General features: G+C 40.1%; 1 gene segment (V, D, J or C); it reads right to left on the bottom strand.

The window, feature by feature from the left end:
* Nucleotides 13,553–14,549, bottom strand: LOC102183862. The segment is given in 2 exon segments: nucleotides 13,553–13,921; nucleotides 14,510–14,549. Coding segments are annotated over 2 exon segments (409 nt in total).

The following is a 20,765-nucleotide window of genomic DNA, read 5'->3' as shown; positions in this document are numbered from 1 at the left end:
CTTTTCTTCTTATCATTTGGTGGCTACTGTCCCTGATTTTAGTTTTCCTTGAAAGAGTCCCACCTGAAAGAGGCTTTTCTAGGCTATAGTAACACTTGCTACCCACTTTGATCTCAGTAAAAAGGTACAGACCTCTGTGTGTCAGCCAATTGAATCATTCACCCTCCACCCCCACTCCCATTTCATCCAACCCCAAACTATGATTCTGGGAAGGACTTTGCCTTTTGAAATACTACCCTCCTGTGGAGAGGTAAAAAAAGTAATTTGCTTTCTTTTTATTCTTCTTATTGACAGTTTAACAGATTGAACCCATTAAAGTACAAGTAGAGAATAAGTTTTTTCTTTTTCACCATCGTCCTTTGAAACCTGCTCTGTTGAGTCCTTCCTTGACCCTAATTAAAATTTTGGCAGACTCCAGGGCTTTTCCAGTCACTTTCAGATAGTAAAAATATAACAGTAGCCTAATATCACAAGGTTAATTTCTCTTTCATTTTAAATCTACTTAAAATGTGGGGAAGTCATGTGTTCACCTTCTCTAGGCTAAGAAACCTGCAGCAGGGAAGGGAAATGTCAGAATATCCTTACTGAAAAGTGATATCCCTACTTTCAATGATACTTTTGTTTCTCCCAATTTCGTTTGGTATGCACAAGTATCAAGATTTAAATAAGTCGGTGACCTGGTCAGACATGAAATATGCCCTTTAAAATTTACCATTTTTAGGAGGTGGTCCTAAGCTGGCAGAGGAATAGGACAGGGAGGCCACTTTCTCCCTCACAAATTCATCAAAAGAACATTTGAGCGCTGAATAAATTCCACAGAACAACTTCTGAATGCTGGAAGAGGACATCAGGCACCCAGAAAAGCAGCCCATTGTCTTCGAAAAGAGGTAGGAAAAAATACAAAAGGTAAAAAGAGAGACAAAAGAGGTAAGGACAGAAATCTGTCCTGGGAAGGGAGTCTTAAAAAAGAGAGAAGTTTCCAAACACCAGGTAACAGTCTCACTAGTGACTCTGTGGCGAACCTTGGAACCTCAGAGGGCAACATAACTGGGAGGAAAAAAAAATAAATAATTAAAGCCCACAGATTATGTGCCTAAGGCAACTCCCAGAGGAGAAGCAGCACAGACGCCTGCATCAGCCACTAGCAAGCGAGGGCTGCATTGCTTAGAGTAAGGACTGGGCCTGAATGCCCCCAAGGCCAAGCTGAGGGAACTAACTTGAGATAACAAACCAGACTGTGGGATAGCTACCCTGCGAAAAGCTCTAACCTAAGACACCTCTAGGCCTGCTCACAGAACAAAGGACTGAGCAGAGCTAGCCGGCTGCAGACTGGCTCATCCCCCACCAGAGACAGGCAGGCAAGGGCAGCCACAGCCGGAAGGGGACGATCATGACCCCAGAGGCATCATCTACCACACTGCAAGCAGGCTTTGTTGCTAACCAAGACTTCTTGAGATTCTGGACAGTCGACATTTGCCTGAGAAGGTGCGCCGGTTGTACACCCAAAAAACTGAGTGGCAGGGACCGGGGAGGCGATAAGTCACAGCACCTGCGCTCACCAAACACCTGGTCACCTGAGCTGTTCGGACCTGGGAAGGGCACAAAATGCAGGCCCAACTGAGTCTGTGCTGTTGAGGAGTACCCGAGTACCTGAACCTGAGCTGCTTAGACCTGGGAAGTGCATGCAACTCAGGGCCCGCCTCAGACAGTTCCCGGCAGAGCAAACTAGAGCCTGAGCAGTGTAGACTGGGAAAGTACACACGCCCTGAGTGGGGGCAAACCCAGTGTGGCCGAGTCACTGTGAGCACTCCCCACACATGCCAGTGTTATTTGTTTGCACTGTTCCTCCCTCCCCACAGCATGACTGAACAAGTGAGCCTAAAAAAGCATCCACCACCGCCCCCTTGTGTCAGGGTGGAAACTAGACACTGAAGAGACCAGCAAACAAAAGAAGCTAAAACAGAGGGAACCACCTTGGAAGTGACAGGTGCAATAGACTAAAACCCTGTAGTTAGCATCGACTACATAGGATGGGGCCTATAGATCTTGAGAAGTATAAGCCAGATCAAGGAACTATGTGAAAATGAACTGACCCCATACTGTCCACAACAACACCAGAGAAAGTCCTAGATAGAGTTTTACTAGTGTCATTCTTTAATTTTTTTTAATTTTTAAGTCCTCTATTATTCCTTTAATTTTCATTTTTATAACCTACTATTACTTTGCAAAAAAACCCCCTATTTTTGAAAGCAAACTTCATATATATATTTTATAATTTTTGTGACTGTGTTTTTTATTTTTTTTTAATGTATTTTTGAGACCCAACCTCTACTCTAGGTTTTTAAACTTTGCTTTTTGGTATTTGCTATCAATTTTGTACCTTTAAGAACCCAGTCTTCAGTACCCATTTTGACTTGGGAGTGAGATTACTGGCTTGACTTCTTTCTCCCCCTTTGGACTTTTTTCTCCACCAGGTCGCCTCTGTCTCCTCCCTCCTCCTTCTCTTCTCTACTCAACTCTGTGAATCTCTTTGTGTGTTCCGGACTGTAGAAAACACTTAGGGAACTGATTACTGGCTGGATCTCTCTCTCTCCTTTTGATCCCCCGCTTTATCCTCCTGGCCATCTCTGTCTCTTTCCTCCCTCTTCTCTTCTCTGGGAAACTCCGTGAATATCTCTGAGGGATCCAGACTGTGGAGAACACATAGGGACGTGATTACTGGCTAGCTTGTTCTCTCCTCTTTTGATTCCCCCTCTTCTTCTCCTGGTCACCTCTATCTCCCTCCTCCCTCTTCTCTTCTCCATGTAACTCTGTGAACCTCTCTGGGTGTCCCTCACTGTAGAGAAACTTTCCATCTTTAACCTAGATGTTTTATCATCAGTGCTGTATAGATGGAGAAGTCTTGAGGCTACTGTAGGAATAAGACTGAAAACCAGAAGCAGGAGGCTTAAGTCCAAATCCTGAGAACACCAGAGAACTCCTGACTCCAGTTCAGTTCAGTCACTCAGTCGTGTCCGACTCTTTGCGACCACATGAATCGCAGCACGCCAGGCCTCCCTGTTCATCACCATCTCCCAGAGTTCACTCAGACTCACTACCATTGAGTCCGTGATGCCATCTAGCCATCTCATCCTCAGTCGTCCCCTTCTTCTCCTGCCCCCAATACCTCCCAGCATCAGAGTCATTTCCAATGAGTCAACTCTTCGCATGAGGTGGCCACAGTACTGGAGTTTCAGCTTCAGCATCATTCCTTCCAAAGAAATCCCAGGGCTGATCTCCTTCAGGATGGACTGGTTGGATCTCTTTGCAGTACAAAGGACTCTCAAGAGTCTTCTCCAACACCACACTTCAAAAGCATCAATTCTTCGGTCCTCAGCCTTCTTCACACTCCAACTCTCACATCCGTACATGACCACAGGAAAAACCATAGCCTTGACTAGACGGATCTTAGTCGGCAAAGTAATGTCTCTGCTTTTGAATATACTATCAAGGTTGGTCATTACTTTTCTTCCAAGGAGTAAGCATCTTCTAATTTCATGGCTGCAGTCACCATCTGCAGTGATTTTGGAGCCCCCCAAAATAAAGTCTGACACTGTTTCCACTGTTTCCCCACCTATTTCCCATGAAGTGATGGGACCAGATGCCATGATCTTCGTTTTCTGAATGTTGAGCTTTAAGCCAACTTTTTCACTCTCTTCTTTCACTTTCATCAAGAGGCTCTTTAGTTCCTCTTCACTTTCTGCCATAAGGGTGGTGTCATCTGCGTATCTGAGGTTATTGAGATTTCTCCCGGCAATCTTGATTCCAGCTTGTGTTTCTTCCAGTCCAACATTTCTCATGATGTACCCTGCATAGAAGTTAAATAAGCAGGGTGACAATATACAGCCTTGATGTATTCCTTTTCCTATTTTGAACCAGTCTGTTGTTCCATGTCCAGTTCTAACTGTTGCTTCCTGGCCTGCATACAGATTTCTCAAGAGGCAGGTTAGGTGGTCTGGTATTCCCATCTCTTTCAGAATTGTCCACAGTTTATTGTGATCCACACAGTCAAAGGCTTTGACATAGTCAATAAAGCAGAAATAGATGTTTTTTTGGAACTCTCTTGCTTTTTCCATGATCCAGCGGATGTTGACAATTTGATCTCTGGTTTATCCGATGCTGTAAAGAGCGATATTGCATAGAACCTGGAATGTCAGGTCCATGAATCAAGGCAAATTGGAAGTGATCAAACAAGAGATGGCAAGGGTGAACGTCGACATTCTAGGAATCAGCGAACTAAAATGGACTGGAATGGGTGAATTTAACTCAGATGACCATTATATCTACTACTGCGGGCAGCAATCCCTCAGAAGAAATGGAGTAGCCATCATGGTCAACAAAAGAGTCCTAAATGTGGTACTTGGGTGCAATCTCAAAAACGACAGAATGATCTCTGTTCGTCTCAAAGGCAAACCATTCAATATCACAGTAATCCAAGTCTATGCCCCAACCAGTAATGCTGAAGAAGCTGAAGTTGAACGGTTTTATGAAGAACTACAAGACCTTTTAGAACTAACACCCCCCCCCCCAAAAAAAATAAAAAGATGTCCTCCTGATTCCAGGGAACATTAATTAAAAGGAGCTCATCAAACGCCTCCGTACCTACACTGAAACCAAGCACCGCCCAAGGGCCAACAATTTCCAGAGCAAGACATACCACACAAATTCTCCAGCAACACAGGAACACAGCCCTGAGCTTCAATACACAGGGTTCCCAAAGTCGCACCAAACCCACTGACATCTCAAAACTCACTACTGGACACTTCATTGCACTCCAGAGAAAAGAAATTCAGCTCCACCCAACAGAACACTGACACAAGCTTCCCTAATGAGGAAACCTTGACAGGCTACCTGTCCAATCACACCCACAGTGAGGAAACTCCACAATAAAGAGAACTCCACAAACTGCCAGAATATGGAAAGGCCACTCCAAACACAACAATATAAACAAGATGAAGAGGCAGAGAAATACCCAGCAGGTAAAGGAACAGGATAAAAGCCCATCAAACCAAACAAAAGAGGAAAGATAGGGAATCTACCTGATAAAGAATTCTGAATAATGATAGTGAAAATGATCCAAAATATTCAAAACAAAATGGAGTTACAAATAAATAGCCTGGAGACAAGGATTGAGAAGATGCAAGAAAGGGCAACAAGGACCTAGAAGAAATAAAAGAGTCAATATATAATGAATAATGCAATACATGAGATCAAGAACACTCTGGAGGGAAGTAACAGTAGAATAACGGAGGCAGAAGATAGGATAAGTGAGGTAGAAGATAGAATGGTAGAGATAAATGAATCAGAGAGGAAAAGAGTCAAACGAATTAAAAGAAATGAGGAAAATCTCAGAGACCTCTGGGACAATGATAAATGCCCCCACATTCGAATCATAGGAGTCCCAGAAGAAGACAAAAAGAAAAACCATGAGAAAATCCTTGAGGAGATAATAGTTTCAAACTTCCTTAAAATGGGGAAGGAAATAGCCACCCAAGTCCAAGAAACCCAGAGACTCCCAAACAGGATAAATCCAAGGTGAAACACCCCAAGACACATATTAATCGAATTAACAAAGATCAAACACAAAGAACAAATATCAAAAGCAACAAGAGAAAAACAACAAATAACACACAAGGGGATTCCCATAAGGACAACAGCTGATCTTTCAATGGAAACTCTTCAGGCCAGGAGGGGATGGCAGGACATACTTAAAGTGATGAAAGAAATACCCTACAGCCCAGATTACGGTACCCAGCAAGGATCTCATTCAAATATGAAGGAGAAATCAAAAGCTTTACAGACAAGCAAAAGCTGAGAGAATTCAGCACCACCAAACCAGCTCTCCAACAAATGCAAAAGGATCTTCTCTAGACAGGAAACACAGAATAAACTCGAACCCAAAACAATAAAGTTAATGGCAACGGGATCATACTTATGAACTATTACCTTAAATGTAAATGGGTTGAATGCCCCAACCAAAAGACAAAGACTGGCTGAATGGATACAAAAACAAGACTCACCCACCTTGAAACAAGAGACACATACAGACTGAAAGTGAAGGGCTGGAAAAAGATATTCCATGCAAAAAGAGACCAAAAGAAAGCAGGAGTAGCAATACTCATATCAGATAAAATAGACCTTAAAAAAAAGGCTGTGAAAAGAGACAAAGAAGGACACTAGATTATGATCAAAGGATCAATCCAAGAAGAAGATATAACAATTATAAATATATATGCACCCAACATAGGAACGCAGCAATATGTAAGACAAATGATAAGAAGTATGAAAGGGGAAATTAACAATAACACAATAATACTGGGAGACTTTATTATCCCACTCACACCTATGGGTAGATCAACTAAACAGAAGGTTAACAAGGAAACACAAACTTTAATTGATACAATACACCAGTTAGACCTAATTGATATCTATAGGACATTTCACCCCAAAACAATGAATTTCACATTTTTCTCAAGCTCACAGAGACCTGCTCCAGGATAGATCACATCCTAGTCCATAAATCTAGCCTTGGTAAATTCAAAAAAATCGAAATCATTCTAAGCATCTTTTCTGACCACAATGCAGTAAAATTAGATCTTCAATTACAGGAGAAAAACTATTAAAAATTCCAACGTATGAAGGCTGAACAACACGCTACTGGATAACCAACAAATCTCAGAATAAATCAAAAAAGAAACCAAAATATGCATAGAAAAGAATGAAAATGAAAACACAACAACCCAAAACCTGTGGGACACTGTAAAAGCGGTGCTAAATGCAAGGTTCATAGCAATGCAGGCATACCTCAAGAAACAAGAAAAAAGCCAAATAAATAACCTAACTCTTTTTGGGCTCCAAAATCACTGCAGATGGTGACTGCAGCCATGAAATTAAAAGACGCTTACTCCTTGGAAGAAAAGTTATGACCAACCTAGATAGCATATTCAAAAGCAGAGACATTACTTTGCCAATTAAGGTCCGTCTAGTCAAGGCTATGGTTTTGCCTGTGGTCATGTATGGATGTGAGAGTTGGAGTGTGAAGAAGGCTGAGGGCTGAAGAATTGATGCTTTTGAACTGTGGTGTTGGAGAAGACTCTTGAGAGTCTCTTGGACTGCAAGGAGATCCAACCAGTCCATTCTGAAGGAGATCAACCCTGGGATTTCTTTGGAGGGAATGATGCTGGAGCTGACACTCCAGTACTTTGGCCACCTCATGCGAAGAGTTGACTCATTGGAAAAGACTGTGATGCTGGGAGGGATTGGGGGCAGTAGGAGAAAGGGACAATCGAGGATGAGATGGCTGGATGGCATCACGGACTCAATGGGCATGAGTCTGAGTGAACTCCTGGAGATGGTGATGGACAGGGAGGCCTGGCATGCTGCAATTCATGGGGTCGCAAAGAGTCGGACATGACTGAGTGACTGAACTGAGCTGAACTGACACCTAAAGCAACTAGAAGAGGAAGAAATGAAGAACCCCAGGATTAGTAGAAGGAAAGAAATCTTAAAAATTGGGGCAAAGATAAATGCAAAAGAAACAAAAGAGACCATAGCAAAAATCAACAAAGCCAAAACTGGTTCTTTGAAAGGATAAATAAAATTGACAAACCATTAGCCAGACTCATCAAGAAACAAAGGGAGAAAAATCAAATCAATAAAACTAGAAATGAAAATGGAGAGATCACAACAGACAACACAGAAATACAAAGGATCATAAGAGACTACTATCAGCAATTATATGCCAATAAAATGGACAATGTGGAAGAAATGGGCAAATGCTTAGAAAAGTACAACTTTCCAAAACTGAGCCAGGAAGAAATAGAAAATCTTAACAGACCCATCACAAGCACGGAAATTGAAAATGTAATCAGAAATCTTCCAGCAAACAAAAGCCCAGGTCTAGACAGCTTCACAGCTGAATTCTACCGAAAATTTAAAGAAGAGCTAACACCTATCCTACTCAAACTCTTCCAGAAAATTGCAGAGGAAGGTAAACTTCCAAACTCATTCTATGAGGCCACCATCACCCTAATACCAAAATCAGACAAAGTGCCACAGAAAAAGAAAACTACAGGCCAATATCACTGATGAACATAGATGCAAAGAATCCTTAACTAAATTCTAGCAATCAAAATCCAACAACACATCTAAAAGATCATACACCATGACCAAGTGGGCTTTATCCCAGGGGTGCAAAGATTCTTTAATATTCACAAATCAATCTATGTAATACACCACATTAACAAATTCAAAAATAAAAGCCATATGATTATCTCAATAGATACAGAGAAAGCCTTTGACAAAATTCAACATCCATTTATGATAAAAATTCTCCAGAAAGCAGGAATAGAAGGAACATACCTCAACATAATAAAAGCTATATATGACAAACCCTCAGCAATTGAAAGCATTTCCCCTAAAGTCAGAAACAAGGCAAGAGTGCCCACTGTCACCACTATTATTCAACATAGTTTTGGAAGTTTTGGCCACAGCAATCAGAGCAGAAAAAGAAATAAAAGGAATCCAAATTGGAAAAGAAGAAGTAAAACTCTGTTTGCAGATGACATGATCCTCTACATAGAAAACCGTAAAGACTCCACCAGAAAATTACTAGAGCTAATCAATGGATATAGTAAAATTGCAGGATATAAAATCAACACACAGAAATGCCTTGCATCCCTATACACAGATAATGAGAAAAGAGAAAGATGACTTAAGGAAACAATTCCATTCACCATGGAAAGAATAAAATACTTGGGAATATATTTACCTAAAGAAACTAAAGACCTATATATAGAAAACTATAAAACACTGGTGAAAGAAATCAAAGAGGACACTAATAGATGGAGAAACATACCATGTTCATGGATCAGAAGAATCAATAGAGTGAAAATGAGTATACTACCCAAAACAATCAATAGATTCAATGCAATTCCTATTAAATTACCAACGGTATTTTTCACAGAGCTAGAACAAATAATTTCAAGATTTGTATGCAAATACAAAAAACCTCGAATAGCCAAAGCAATCTTGAGAAAGAAGAATGGAACAGGCGGAATTAACCTGCCTGACTTCAGGCTCTATTACAAAGCCACAGTCATCAAGACAGTATGGTACTGGCACAAAGACAGAAATAGAGATCAATGGAGCAAAATAGAAAGCCCAGAGATAAATCCACGCACCTATGGACACCTTATCTTTGACAAAGGAGGCAAGAATCTACAATTGAGAAAAGAGAATCTCTTTAACAAGTGGTGCTGGGAAAACTGGTCAACCACTTGTAAAAGAATGAAACTAGAACACTTTCTAACACCATACACACACACACACACAAAAAAAAAAAACTCAAAATGGATTAAAGATCTAAACATAAGACCATAAACTATAAATCTCCTAGAGGAGAACATAGGCAAAACACTCTCCAACACAAATCACAGCAGGATTTATTCCACCTCCCAGAATATTGGAAATAAAAGCAAAAATAAACAAATGGGACCTAATTAAAATTAAAAGCTTCTGCACAACAAAGGAAACTATAAGCAAGGTGAAAAGACAGCCTTCAGAATGGGAGAAGTGAGCAGTGAGCAGTGAAGTGTCTGTAAAGTGCATTTGTGGATGAAAGTGTGCTGTGTTTTTAATGAAATTGTATCATATTTTCTGAGTCGTATGGCATGGATCAGTAAGCAGCAGTGAAAGTCTCTCAGTCATGTCCAACTTTTTGCAACTCCATGAACTGTAGCCTGCGACGCTCCTCTGTCCAAGGGATTTTTCAGGCAAGAATACTAGAGTGGGTTACCATTTCCTCCTCCAGGGGAGCTTCCTGATCTAGGGATCAAACCCGGTCTTTTTTGTCTGCTGCATTGCAGGCAGTTTCTTTACTTTGAAGTCAAAGTGGAATACATACTTGACAATGTAAGAATTAAGGACAACCACATTAATACATAAGCAAAGTAAAAGCTTGTATGTTAGAATAAAATATGCAAAAATATAAAATCAAAATACTAAGATATAGAAATAATTTCTACAAATATAAAGAGAAAACCTTAAAGAAAAGTGATCAAAAAAGAGAAATAAGGATATGACCAGTGTTAAATAACAGAGTGCCAATTCATAGAGAAAAAGTTGCTCAAAAGCACTAGGGTTCAAAAAAATGTATGTAGGTAAAGTATGTTTGGATTGTTAAAAAAAAAAAAAACACCAGCAATTCCCAATTTGTGGAGAGTGCAAAATGTACCTGCTCATCCACTGTTAATAGAAGTAGAATTGTTTAAACCATTTGGAGGGCAAATGGTCACTGTCTTCATTTACATGTGCTTTTCTTTAGGTTTCTTTGGTAGCTCAAGAGATAAAGAATCTGCCTGCAGTGCTGGAGACCTCGGTTTGATCCCTGGGTCAGGAAGATTCCCTGGAGAAGGGAATGGCAACCCACTCCAGTATTCTTGCATGGATAATCCCATGGACAGTAGAGCCTGGTGGGCTACAGTCCATGGGGTCACATAGAGTCAGACATGACGAAGCAACTTTCACTTTCACTTCTTTAGGAAAAAAGTGACTTTCTTTCACTTTCATAGCAATTACAATTTCATAAATTTCATTAAATAGACACTGCTACATACATAAAAATTGTATGTACATAGATGTATAAAACAACATTCTCTATGACAGCAAAGAAACAGAAACACATACACATTCATAGGATAATAATTAAATAACGAAATCTTTCAAAGTACTAAATCAGTATCAAAAAGGATAAAGTACTCCTCTTTACATTTTTTAATTATAGAAATAGCTCCAGGACACTATTAAATGAAAATAAAAAGGCAAGTTGGAAAAATTAAAATAATCCAGTTTACATGGCAAATTCTGTGTGTCCATGTATGTGTACACATATATGAATGCATGTGTGTGTTAATGTATAGTGTTAGCCACTCAGTCATGTCCGACTCCTTGTGACCTCATGGCCTGTAGCCCACCAGGCTTCTCTGTCCATGGAATTCTCCAGGTAAGAATACTGGAGTGGGTTGCCATTTTCCTTTTCCAGGGGCTCTTCCTAAGCCAGGGATTGAACACGGTTCTCCCGCACTGCAGATAGACTCTTTACCCACTGAGCCATCAGGGAAACCCTGTTAATGTATATGTAGTTGCATAAAATGATCTGCAAAGACACACTTAATTGAAACAGAATGGGCTGGTATCACAAACTATCAGAACTGGTTTTCTCAGAGGACCATGGGAGCTGTGGTGGAATGAGCCATGGGCTTTCACTTTTGGTCTGTCTGAGACTTTCATGATGAGATGGATCTATGCGTTGCTTCTCTGTGTGTGTGCTCACTCAGTCGACCCAGCCGTGTTGAGAGAGTTAATTCTTAGGTAGGTTGATAAGAAGTCCGGTTCCTAATGAGGAGAAAGGGAGGAGAAAAAGACAGACAATTTTTTTCTTTATTCCTTAGTCTTAGTCACAGAAAACGTTTTGTTCTTGCTTTTTTTCTTTAAGCCCAGAGTTAATGATTATATAGCAGAGAAGAAAAGTTATGACCAACCTAGATAGCGTATTAAAAAGCAAAGACATTACTTTGCCAACAAAGGTCTGTCTAGTCAAGGCTATGGTTTTTCCAGTGGTCATGTATGGATGTGAGAGTTGGACTATAAGGAAAGCTGAGCACAGAAGAATTGATGCTTTTGAACTGCGGTGTTGGAGAAGACTCTTGAGAGTCCCTTGGACTGCAAGGAGATCCAACCAGTACATCCTAAAGGAAATCAGTCCTGAATGTTCATTGGAAGGACTGATGTTGAAGCTGAAATTCCAATACTTTGACTACCTGATGTGAAGAGCTGACTCATTTGAAAAAGACCCTGATGCTGGGAAAGGTTGAAGGCCAGAAGAGAAGGGGACAACAGAGGATGAGATGGTTGGATGGCATCACCAACTCAGTGGACATGAGTTTAAGCAAACTCTAGGAGTTGGTGATGGACAGGGAGGCCTGGCATGCTGCGGTTCATGACATTGCGAAGAGTTGGACAGGACTGAGCGACTGAACTGAACTGAACTGAACTGAATGATTATACAACAAAACAGCTCATCTTGCTCAAGGATGTGTTTTTCCTTAAACTCTGTACCAATGATTATATGAGAACAATGTGTCCTGCTGGAGGAGTGTGTCTCCTTCTTAAGAATCTTCTGACTAATCCTGTTATCTTAAAATGTTTATTGTGGGAGTGGTCTGGTAAGATCTTTCTAATGTTAATTCTAATTCCATTATCTTAAAATGTAAATTCTGGGAGTGGGTCTGGTAAAACCTTTACAGTCTTTTGATTTACTGTAATAACCAATTGAAAAGTATATAGCTCCCTTACTAAGACTAGTGAGGGGGGCACAGTCTGCCCCTTTCTGATGTATGTCAGAATTTTTTTCTGTCCTTTTTCACTGTAATAAAACTTCTGCCACACAAGAGCCTTGAGTGGTCAAGCCTGGCCTCTGATCTTGAAGCTAAATTTTCTTCTTTGGAGATCATGAATCCCATACTGTTCACCATAAGCTATCAGTGTCAGATTCTTTGTGACCCCATGACCATAGCCGCCAGGCACCTCTTTGTCCATGGGATTTTTCTGAAAAGAATATTGGATGGGCTGACATTTCCTCCTCCAGGGGATCTTCCTGACCCAAGGATCATATCCCCTGTGTCTCCTGCATTGGCAGGCAGATTCTTTACCACTGAACCGCTTGGGAAGCCCACGTGTTGCTTGCTTGCTTGGTAAGTCACTTTAGTCATGTCCTACTCTTTGCGATGCTATGGACTATAGCCCAACAGACTCCTCCATCCATGGGATTCTCAGGCAAGAACACTGGTTTGGGTTGCCATTCCCTCCTCCAAGGGATCTTCCTGACCCAGGATAGAACCCATGTCTTCTGTGCTCCTGCATTGCAAGTGGATTCTTTACTGCTGAGTCCACCTGGGAAGCCCCATGTGTTACTCAAGGAATATAAAAAACAGATAAAAGCTCTTTCATAGGACAGATGTTTCTAGATAAATAAAAATAAATATTCACCTGATTTTTGTTTCTTTCCAAAAAATAGCTTCATCACATCTATGCATGTTTTAGACTGACAACAAAAAATTTTGAAATTCTTCTCAGGACAAGAATTGTTTCTATTAAGTGGAACAATGATAATAATGTGATTTTCAGAGTCTGGACTTGCCTTGGGTTCAAAGGAAAGAAGTCTGTGGAACAATTTGTATTTTCCTCATCTATTATGTGGAGGCTAATATACTGAAACCAACATTATTGACATGAAGAGGAGCCATGATAAATGAATAACACCTCTTCACTTCATTTCTATGTTAAAATTAATATTCTTCTCATAATTCGTCTCAGCCACATGAACCAATGAAGCACTTCTTCCTTGTCCTCTTTTTCTTCTGTTTTTATCCATCTTCTTCCATTTCTCTTCTCTTCATTTTCCTCATCTCTTACTGCTCTTCTGACTTCCTTCCAGATGACTATAGATTTGCTCTCATGCCTGCTCCCCAACTGTGTCCCCCCCTTCTTCCCACCAGAGAGATACTGCACAGGTGCAGTCCCATCTGTCCCAGTGTGCCTCTCTCAGGACACAGTAGTACACAGCGCTGTCTCTCAGGGTGACCTGGGACAGGACCAAGGTGCTGGACTTTCTGTCTGAAGCTGTTTAGAGAGCTCATGCTGCTGTTCACTGTGTCTCGGAAGCCATGAATGACATACTGTGGACTCCGATTGGGAGTTTGCCGATACCAATGTATATAGTCCAATGCATCGATGGTAGAGTGGTTACAAAGCAGGTTTACATCCTCTCCTTCAGCACAATCCATGGAACTGAGCTGGGTGATCTCAACATCAACCATAATCCCTAAAGAGTCAAGAAAATAAAATTATCCCCTGACCACCAATTAGTGTAATTCTGTGGATCAAGCGTACAATATTCCCACAACCGTCTGGACTTATGCCCTACTCCAGTGTTTTCATTTCTGTTCTGCAAACATATCACTGATGCTTATTATATAGAGAACAAAGACACATGGCAAGAATAGAGACTCCATAGGCTTTATTTCATAGGTCCTTGGCTCAATAACTCCGGAGATTTCTTACAACCTAGTTATTGCTAAGTGCTCTTCTGGGATCATAGATAATTTGACATGTCATGTAGAAGTTTGTGTGTGCAAGTGTATTAGTTGTTCAATCGTGTTTGACTCTGTGACCCCATGGACTATAGCCCACCAGGCTCCTCTGTCCATGGAATTCTCCAGGCAAGAATACTAACTAGAGTGGGTTGCCATTTCCTACTCCAGTAGAAGCTTGTGCTCCCTGACAAACCAGAGATCATTTCTCAGTTCCATCATTATAATGCTGGATAAAGCACAGGGAGAGGAGTAGAGAGCAAATGACCCTTCACGGTCCTTTAGTTTCAAATCATCCCTTGCAGACACAGAACACTTACCCAATGTCAGAAGCACAGTTACCCCAGTCACCAGCCTCATACTTCAAGGATAAACCAGGGTCATGGGCTCAGAGCTCAGACTTGTGTCTAATCCTGGATAAAGAGGTTCCAGAGAACAGAAGCAACTGCTGCTAATAGAGACTTACAACCAGTGCAGGTACCACAGTCTTGTTGCTAGGACCTTCTCAGCCATGACTGTGCAGTTCCTCCTCTGTTTTAGTCATGCCCCCAAAAGAAGGAGAGTCATCCCCAGCTCACACAGTGCCCACTGTCATCCCTGTGAAGTTTAAAGTCTGGCTCTGGAGAGGAACACCAAACACAATATTGTGTCTATCCGCAACCATTGTTCCATCATTTGTGTTTTTAAAGAAATTTTCTGATGCCCCATGAAGCTTGTGGAAAACACTAATTAATCCTAGAAAACTGAACTGAGCACTGTATTGTAAGGAGATGAAAATTCCTATCCACATTCCAGAAAATGTATGTGAGTTTCCAAAGTAGGCAATGATGTGCTCAGGGAGGGCAGGAAAAATTAATAATGTTGAGACTAAAAGTTAAACGTTCTGAAGGTTCAGAGTTCCTATAAAGGTCCCTGGATTCAAGCATCTACTGCCCTCTAGGTAGAAATTTCTCAATGCATCCATTCTTGATATAGTAACTGATGACTCTGATGGTGTTCACCTCATTTTCTTTGAACAGCGGTCCTTAATCCTCATGTTCTCTATGCCTATGCTTGTAGGTACACTAAGGATGCTGAGGCATGCAGAAAAGACAGAAGGGAAAGCAAACAAGGTGGGACAGGGCGGAGGTGGATGAGGCTGGTAGAAAAGTTGGAGGAGGGAAGGAAAAAAGAGCATAAAGAATAGGGAAGGGAAGGGATAACAGAGAAGAGAAATAGAGAAATCAGTGTTTAGGGAGGTTCATGGAAAGGGTTTAGACTAGTGTTAAGATACCCTAATCCTTGACCACACACACTCAGCAAAGGATTACAAACTACAAGATGTCTAAAAGGGAAGAAAGCATGCCATTTTTTTCTTTCTCTGTGGAATACCAACTGAAAACAAGCTTCCCTTCCCTTTTCCCAGAAAAGACCGCTATTTCCAGATGAAGCAGTCCCATCTTGTGACTGAATAAAAGATCTGCAGAGCTAAACCCAGACCAAAAGTCAGCCAGCAATCATTTGAAAGACTCCTCAGAAAGGTATGTATCTTAGTTGCAGGGCTTTCCTGATAGCTCAGTTGGTAAAGAATCCACCTGCAATGCAGGAGACCCTGGTTTGATTCCTGGATTGGGAAGATCCACTGGAGAAGGGATAGGCTACCCACAACAGGATTCTTGGTCTTCCCTTGTGGCTCAGCTGGTAAAGAATCCGCTTGTAATGTGGGATACCTGGGCTCAGTCCTTAGGTTGGGAAGATCCCCTGGAGAAGGGAAAGGCTACCTACTCCAGTATTCTAACCTAGACAATTCCATGGATGAACATGGTGTCACAAAGTGTCAGACAGGACTGAGTGACTTTCACTTTACATCTTAGTTGTAATATCTCTGTATTTATCTTTGTTTCCATAGCTCTGTGAAAGTTTAATTATTTTTCATTGCTTTATTTCAGCATATGATTCACAGTGTTGGTTTCTATTTAATTTTCCTTTTGTCCCTAAGCTTCTCATTTGTGACGGTAGTTCAAAAGTCCATACTATTCAATGTTTAAAAGAGAAGCTGGTCCAGACTAGGCACTCAGATTTCCTGTATCCTGAATTACTGGATGATTTATCATTCATGAATTTAGTGGCAGAAGTTATGTTGAAGAACTCTTTAAATATTTCTAAATGCAATTGTTCAATTATATGGAAAACGTGTTAAACAAAAGACTCCGACAAAATAAATTCACAGTTATGTTTGTGGATAAAATTCAGCAATAGGCAACAAATATCCCAGGCTTAGGATGGGGGAAATCAGACTCTGAAGATATGGGAGTGAATGTCATAGTAATCATGCTCATTGAATATTCATTGAGAGCCTGCTTGTTCTGTGGCAAATCTCTCTCTCTCTCTCTCTCACACACAGATAAGCCACAAGCACTACTACTGAAAATATAAGAACAAATAATAACTGAAAGTAGGTTGTTTTATTATATTAGCAAAGGCAGAAGAAAAGCAATAACAACTTCTTTGTTTGCTGGTTTGTCTTTATTTTTTAGAAGACAGTAGGGGCCGTTACAAAGGAGCATTTTAAATATTATTGAAAACCAAAAATCACTCTATTTGGCTCTGGAAAATCTTTGTATTGGCTCTTTTCAGAGTCTTGAATTTAAAAGATTCTATGATCTCTGGCCCATATGGATTAAGGTTATCTTCCTCTGCTTAATGAAAATGAAAATAATGTACTTAACTTACTTTCATAAAAACTAGAGGACTTCATAAAAGGCCAACGCTTGCATGATGACTACTCTCAACAATCCAGAAATAGAAGAGAAATCCTGGATCTGATAAAGGGTACCAATGAAAATATCCAAATTCAATATTGTTCTGTCTAAGGTAATAAATAAGATAGATTCACTATCATTACTTCTGTTTACTATCATACTGGAGGTTCTAGTATCAAGTTATGCAAAGGAAATAAGATGTATTAAGTTTGAAAAGGGAGAAGCAGGCCATTTTTATTCATAGGTGACACATCTGTGTAGGTAGAATATACAAAGGAATCTATAAACAAGCTACAAAGTCACTAAACACAAAAATCAATTTTATTTCTACTTTTCAGTTAAATCATGTGTGCTCAGTTGTGTCCACCTCTTTGCCACCCATGGACTCTAGCCCATCAGTCTCCTCTGTCTGTGGAATTTTACAGGCAAGAATACTGCAGTGGGTTGCCATTTCCTACTCTAGGGATCTTCCTGACCCAGGGATTGAACCGACATCTCTTGTGCCTCCTACATTAGCAGGCAGATTCTTTACAACTAGCACAAACTGGGAAGCCCTTTCAGTCAAAAATCTCTGGAAAATTAAATTAAAACACCACTTATCAATTTTAAATAATTTAATATAAAATATGCAAGTCCTCTAGAATAAAAATTATGACATTAATAAAAGAAAGTAAAGGGAACCTGCATAAATGAACAGGACATCATATGAATTAGAAGACTCCATTTGTTAAGATTATCAGTTTTACCCAATGAATCTACAAAGTCAACAGAATCCTAATCAAATTATGTGCAATCTTGATTACTACAGCTATAGCTTGAAATCAGGTAGACTGATGGCTTCCATTTCCTTCTTTTTTAAAGAGTTACTTTAGCTTTTCCAGTATTGCTGTCTTTTCATACAAATTTTAAAATAACCTTGCCTGTATTTATTAAAAAAATCCTGCATGGATTTTTAAAACATTTATTTATTTTTAAAATTTAACAATAATTGTTTTACAGAATTTTGTTGTTTTCTCTCAAATCTCAACATGAACCAGCCATAGGTATATATATGTATCCCCCTCCCTTTTGAACCTCCCTCCCATCTCCCTCCTCATCTCACCCCTCTAGGTTGACACAGAGCCCATGTTTGAGTTGCCTGAGCCATATAGCAAATTCCCATTGGTTATCTATTTTTCATATGGTAATGTAAGTTTCCACATTACTCTTTCCATACATCTCATCCTCTCCTCCCCCCTCCCCACATCCATAAGTCTATTCTCTCTCTGTTTCTCCATTGCTATCTGGTAAATAAATTCTTCATTACAAATTTTCTAGATTCTGTATACATGTGTTAGAATATATTATTTATCTTTCTCTTTCTGACTTACTTCACTCTGTATCATAGGTTCTAGGTTCATCCACCTCATTAGAATGTGTTCCTTTTTATGGCTGGGTAATATTCCATTGTGAATATGTACCACAATTTCTTTACCCATTCATCTGTTGATGGACATGTAGGTTGCTTCCAGGTTCTAGCTATTGTAAATAGTGCTGCAATGAACAATGGGATACATGTGTCTTTTTCAATTTTGTTTTCCTCGGGGTATATGCCTAGGAGTGGGATATCTGGGTCATATGGTGGTTTCATTCCTAGTTTTTTAAGGAACCTCCATGCTGTCTTCCATAGTGGCTGTATCAGTTCATATCCTCAACAGTGCAAGAGCATTCCCTTTTCTCCATATGCTCTCCAGCATTTATTGTTTGTAGACTTTTTGATGATGGCTATTCTGACTGGTGTGAGGTGATATCTCATTGTAGTTTTGATTTGCTGCTGCTGCTGCTGCTAAGTCGCTTCAGTCGTGTCCGACTGTGTGCGACCCCATAGATGGCAGCCCACCAGGCTCCCCCGTCCCTGGGATTCTCCAGGCAAGAACACTGGAGTGGGTTGCCATTTCCTTCTCCAATGCAGGAAAGTGAAAAGTGAAAGTGAAGTCTCTCAGTCATGTCTGACTCTTAGCAACCCCATGGACTGCAGCCCACCAGGCTCCTCCGTCCATGGGATTTTCCAGGCAAGAGTACTGGAGTGGAGTGCCATTGCCTTCTCCGAGTTTTGATTTACATTTCTCTAATAATGAGCATTGTTGAGCATCTTTTCATGTGCTTGTTAGCTATCTGTATGTCTTCTTTGGAGAAATGTCTTTTTAGGTCTTTTTCCCACTTTTTGATTGGGTTGTTTGTTTTTTAACAGGCATTATGTAAAGTGTGTATATCAATTTGAGAGAAAGGACACATGTACTTTTTGGAGGATTCTAATTTGCAAACAGAGGATATCTCTTCATTTGTCTTCTTTGATTTATTTTATCAGTGCTTTATAATTTTCAGCACAAAAGTTCTGTATATGTTTTGTTAGATTTACTTCCAAGGATTTGGGTTTTTTGGCTTTTTTTTTTGAGTCATTGTAAATGGTATTGTATTTTTAATTTATGTGTCCACATGTTCACTGCTAGTAGACAGAAATACATTTTATTTTTGTATTTTGATCTTACATTCAGTGACCTTGCTGAATCCATTTAATGGTTCTAGAAAGGCTTTTTTTGGTAGATTTTCTGAGATTTTCTAAATAGAAAATTATATTGTCTGAAAATTGTGGCAGTCTTACATCTTCTTGCTGATCTCTATGACTGCCTTTACATTTACTGCTTTGTTACACTGAACAGAATTTCTAGCACATGTTGAAGGAAAATGATGAGTGGCTATTCTTGCCTTGTTCCCAGTGATAGGAAATGAACATAGTCTTACATTAGTAAGCACATAATTAGAAGTTGAGGAGATTCCCCCTCTATTCCTGTGTTTCTCAGAGTTTTCACCACAGTTGACTGTTGAATTTTGTCAAATGCTTTTTCTGCATAGATTGAGATAATCACATGATTTCCTTTTACCATGTAATATAATGGATTCCATCACTGATTTTCAAACATTGAAGTAAAAAAAATCCACCTGTGCTTGGTATATCATTATTTTTATATAGTGATGAATTCTACTTACTATTATTTTGTTAATTTTTTTGCCTTTAAAAATTTTATTGGCATACAATTTATTTGTGGCTGATTTTATTTTTCTGGGCTCCAAAATCACTGCAGATGGTGATTGCAACCATGAAATTGAAAGACACTTACTTCTTGGAAGGAAAGTTATGACCAACCCAGATGGCATATTAAAAAGCAGAGACATTACTTTGTCAACAAATGTCCATCTAGTCAAGGCTATGGTTTTTCCAGTGGTCTTGTATGGATGTGAGAGCTGGACTATAAAGAAAGCTGAGCACCGAAGAATTGATGCTCTTGAACTGTGGTGATTGAGAAGACTCTTGAGAGTCCCTTGGACTGCAAGGAAATCCAACCAATCCATCCTAAAGGAGATCAGTCTTGGGTGTTCATTGGAAGGACTGATGTTGAAGCTGAAACTCCAATACTTTGGCCACCTGATGCGAAGAGCTGACTCATTTGAAAAGACCTTGATGCTGAGAAAGATTGAGGGCAGGAGGAGAAGGGGCCAACAGAGGATGAGATGGTTGGATGGCATCACCGACTCAATGGACATGGGTTTGGGTGGACTCCAGGAGTTGGTGATGGAAGGGAGGCCTGGTGTGCTGAGGTTCACGGGGTCACAAAGAGTCGGACATGACTGAGTGACTGAACTGAACTGAATTGATTTACAATATTGTGTTAGTTTCAGGTGTACAGCATAGTGATACAGTTACAAATATACATATATTCATTTTTTTCAGATTCTTTACCCAAACAGGTATCTATATTCATGAGGGATAGTTCTCTGTAGTTTTCTTTTCGTGACT

Source organism: Capra hircus, chromosome 10 (assembly GCF_001704415.2).
Source record: "Capra hircus breed San Clemente chromosome 10, ASM170441v1, whole genome shotgun sequence".
Classification (NCBI taxonomy): Eukaryota; Metazoa; Chordata; class Mammalia; order Artiodactyla; family Bovidae; genus Capra; species Capra hircus.
This window is presented reverse-complemented; position numbering and strand designations above follow the sequence as displayed.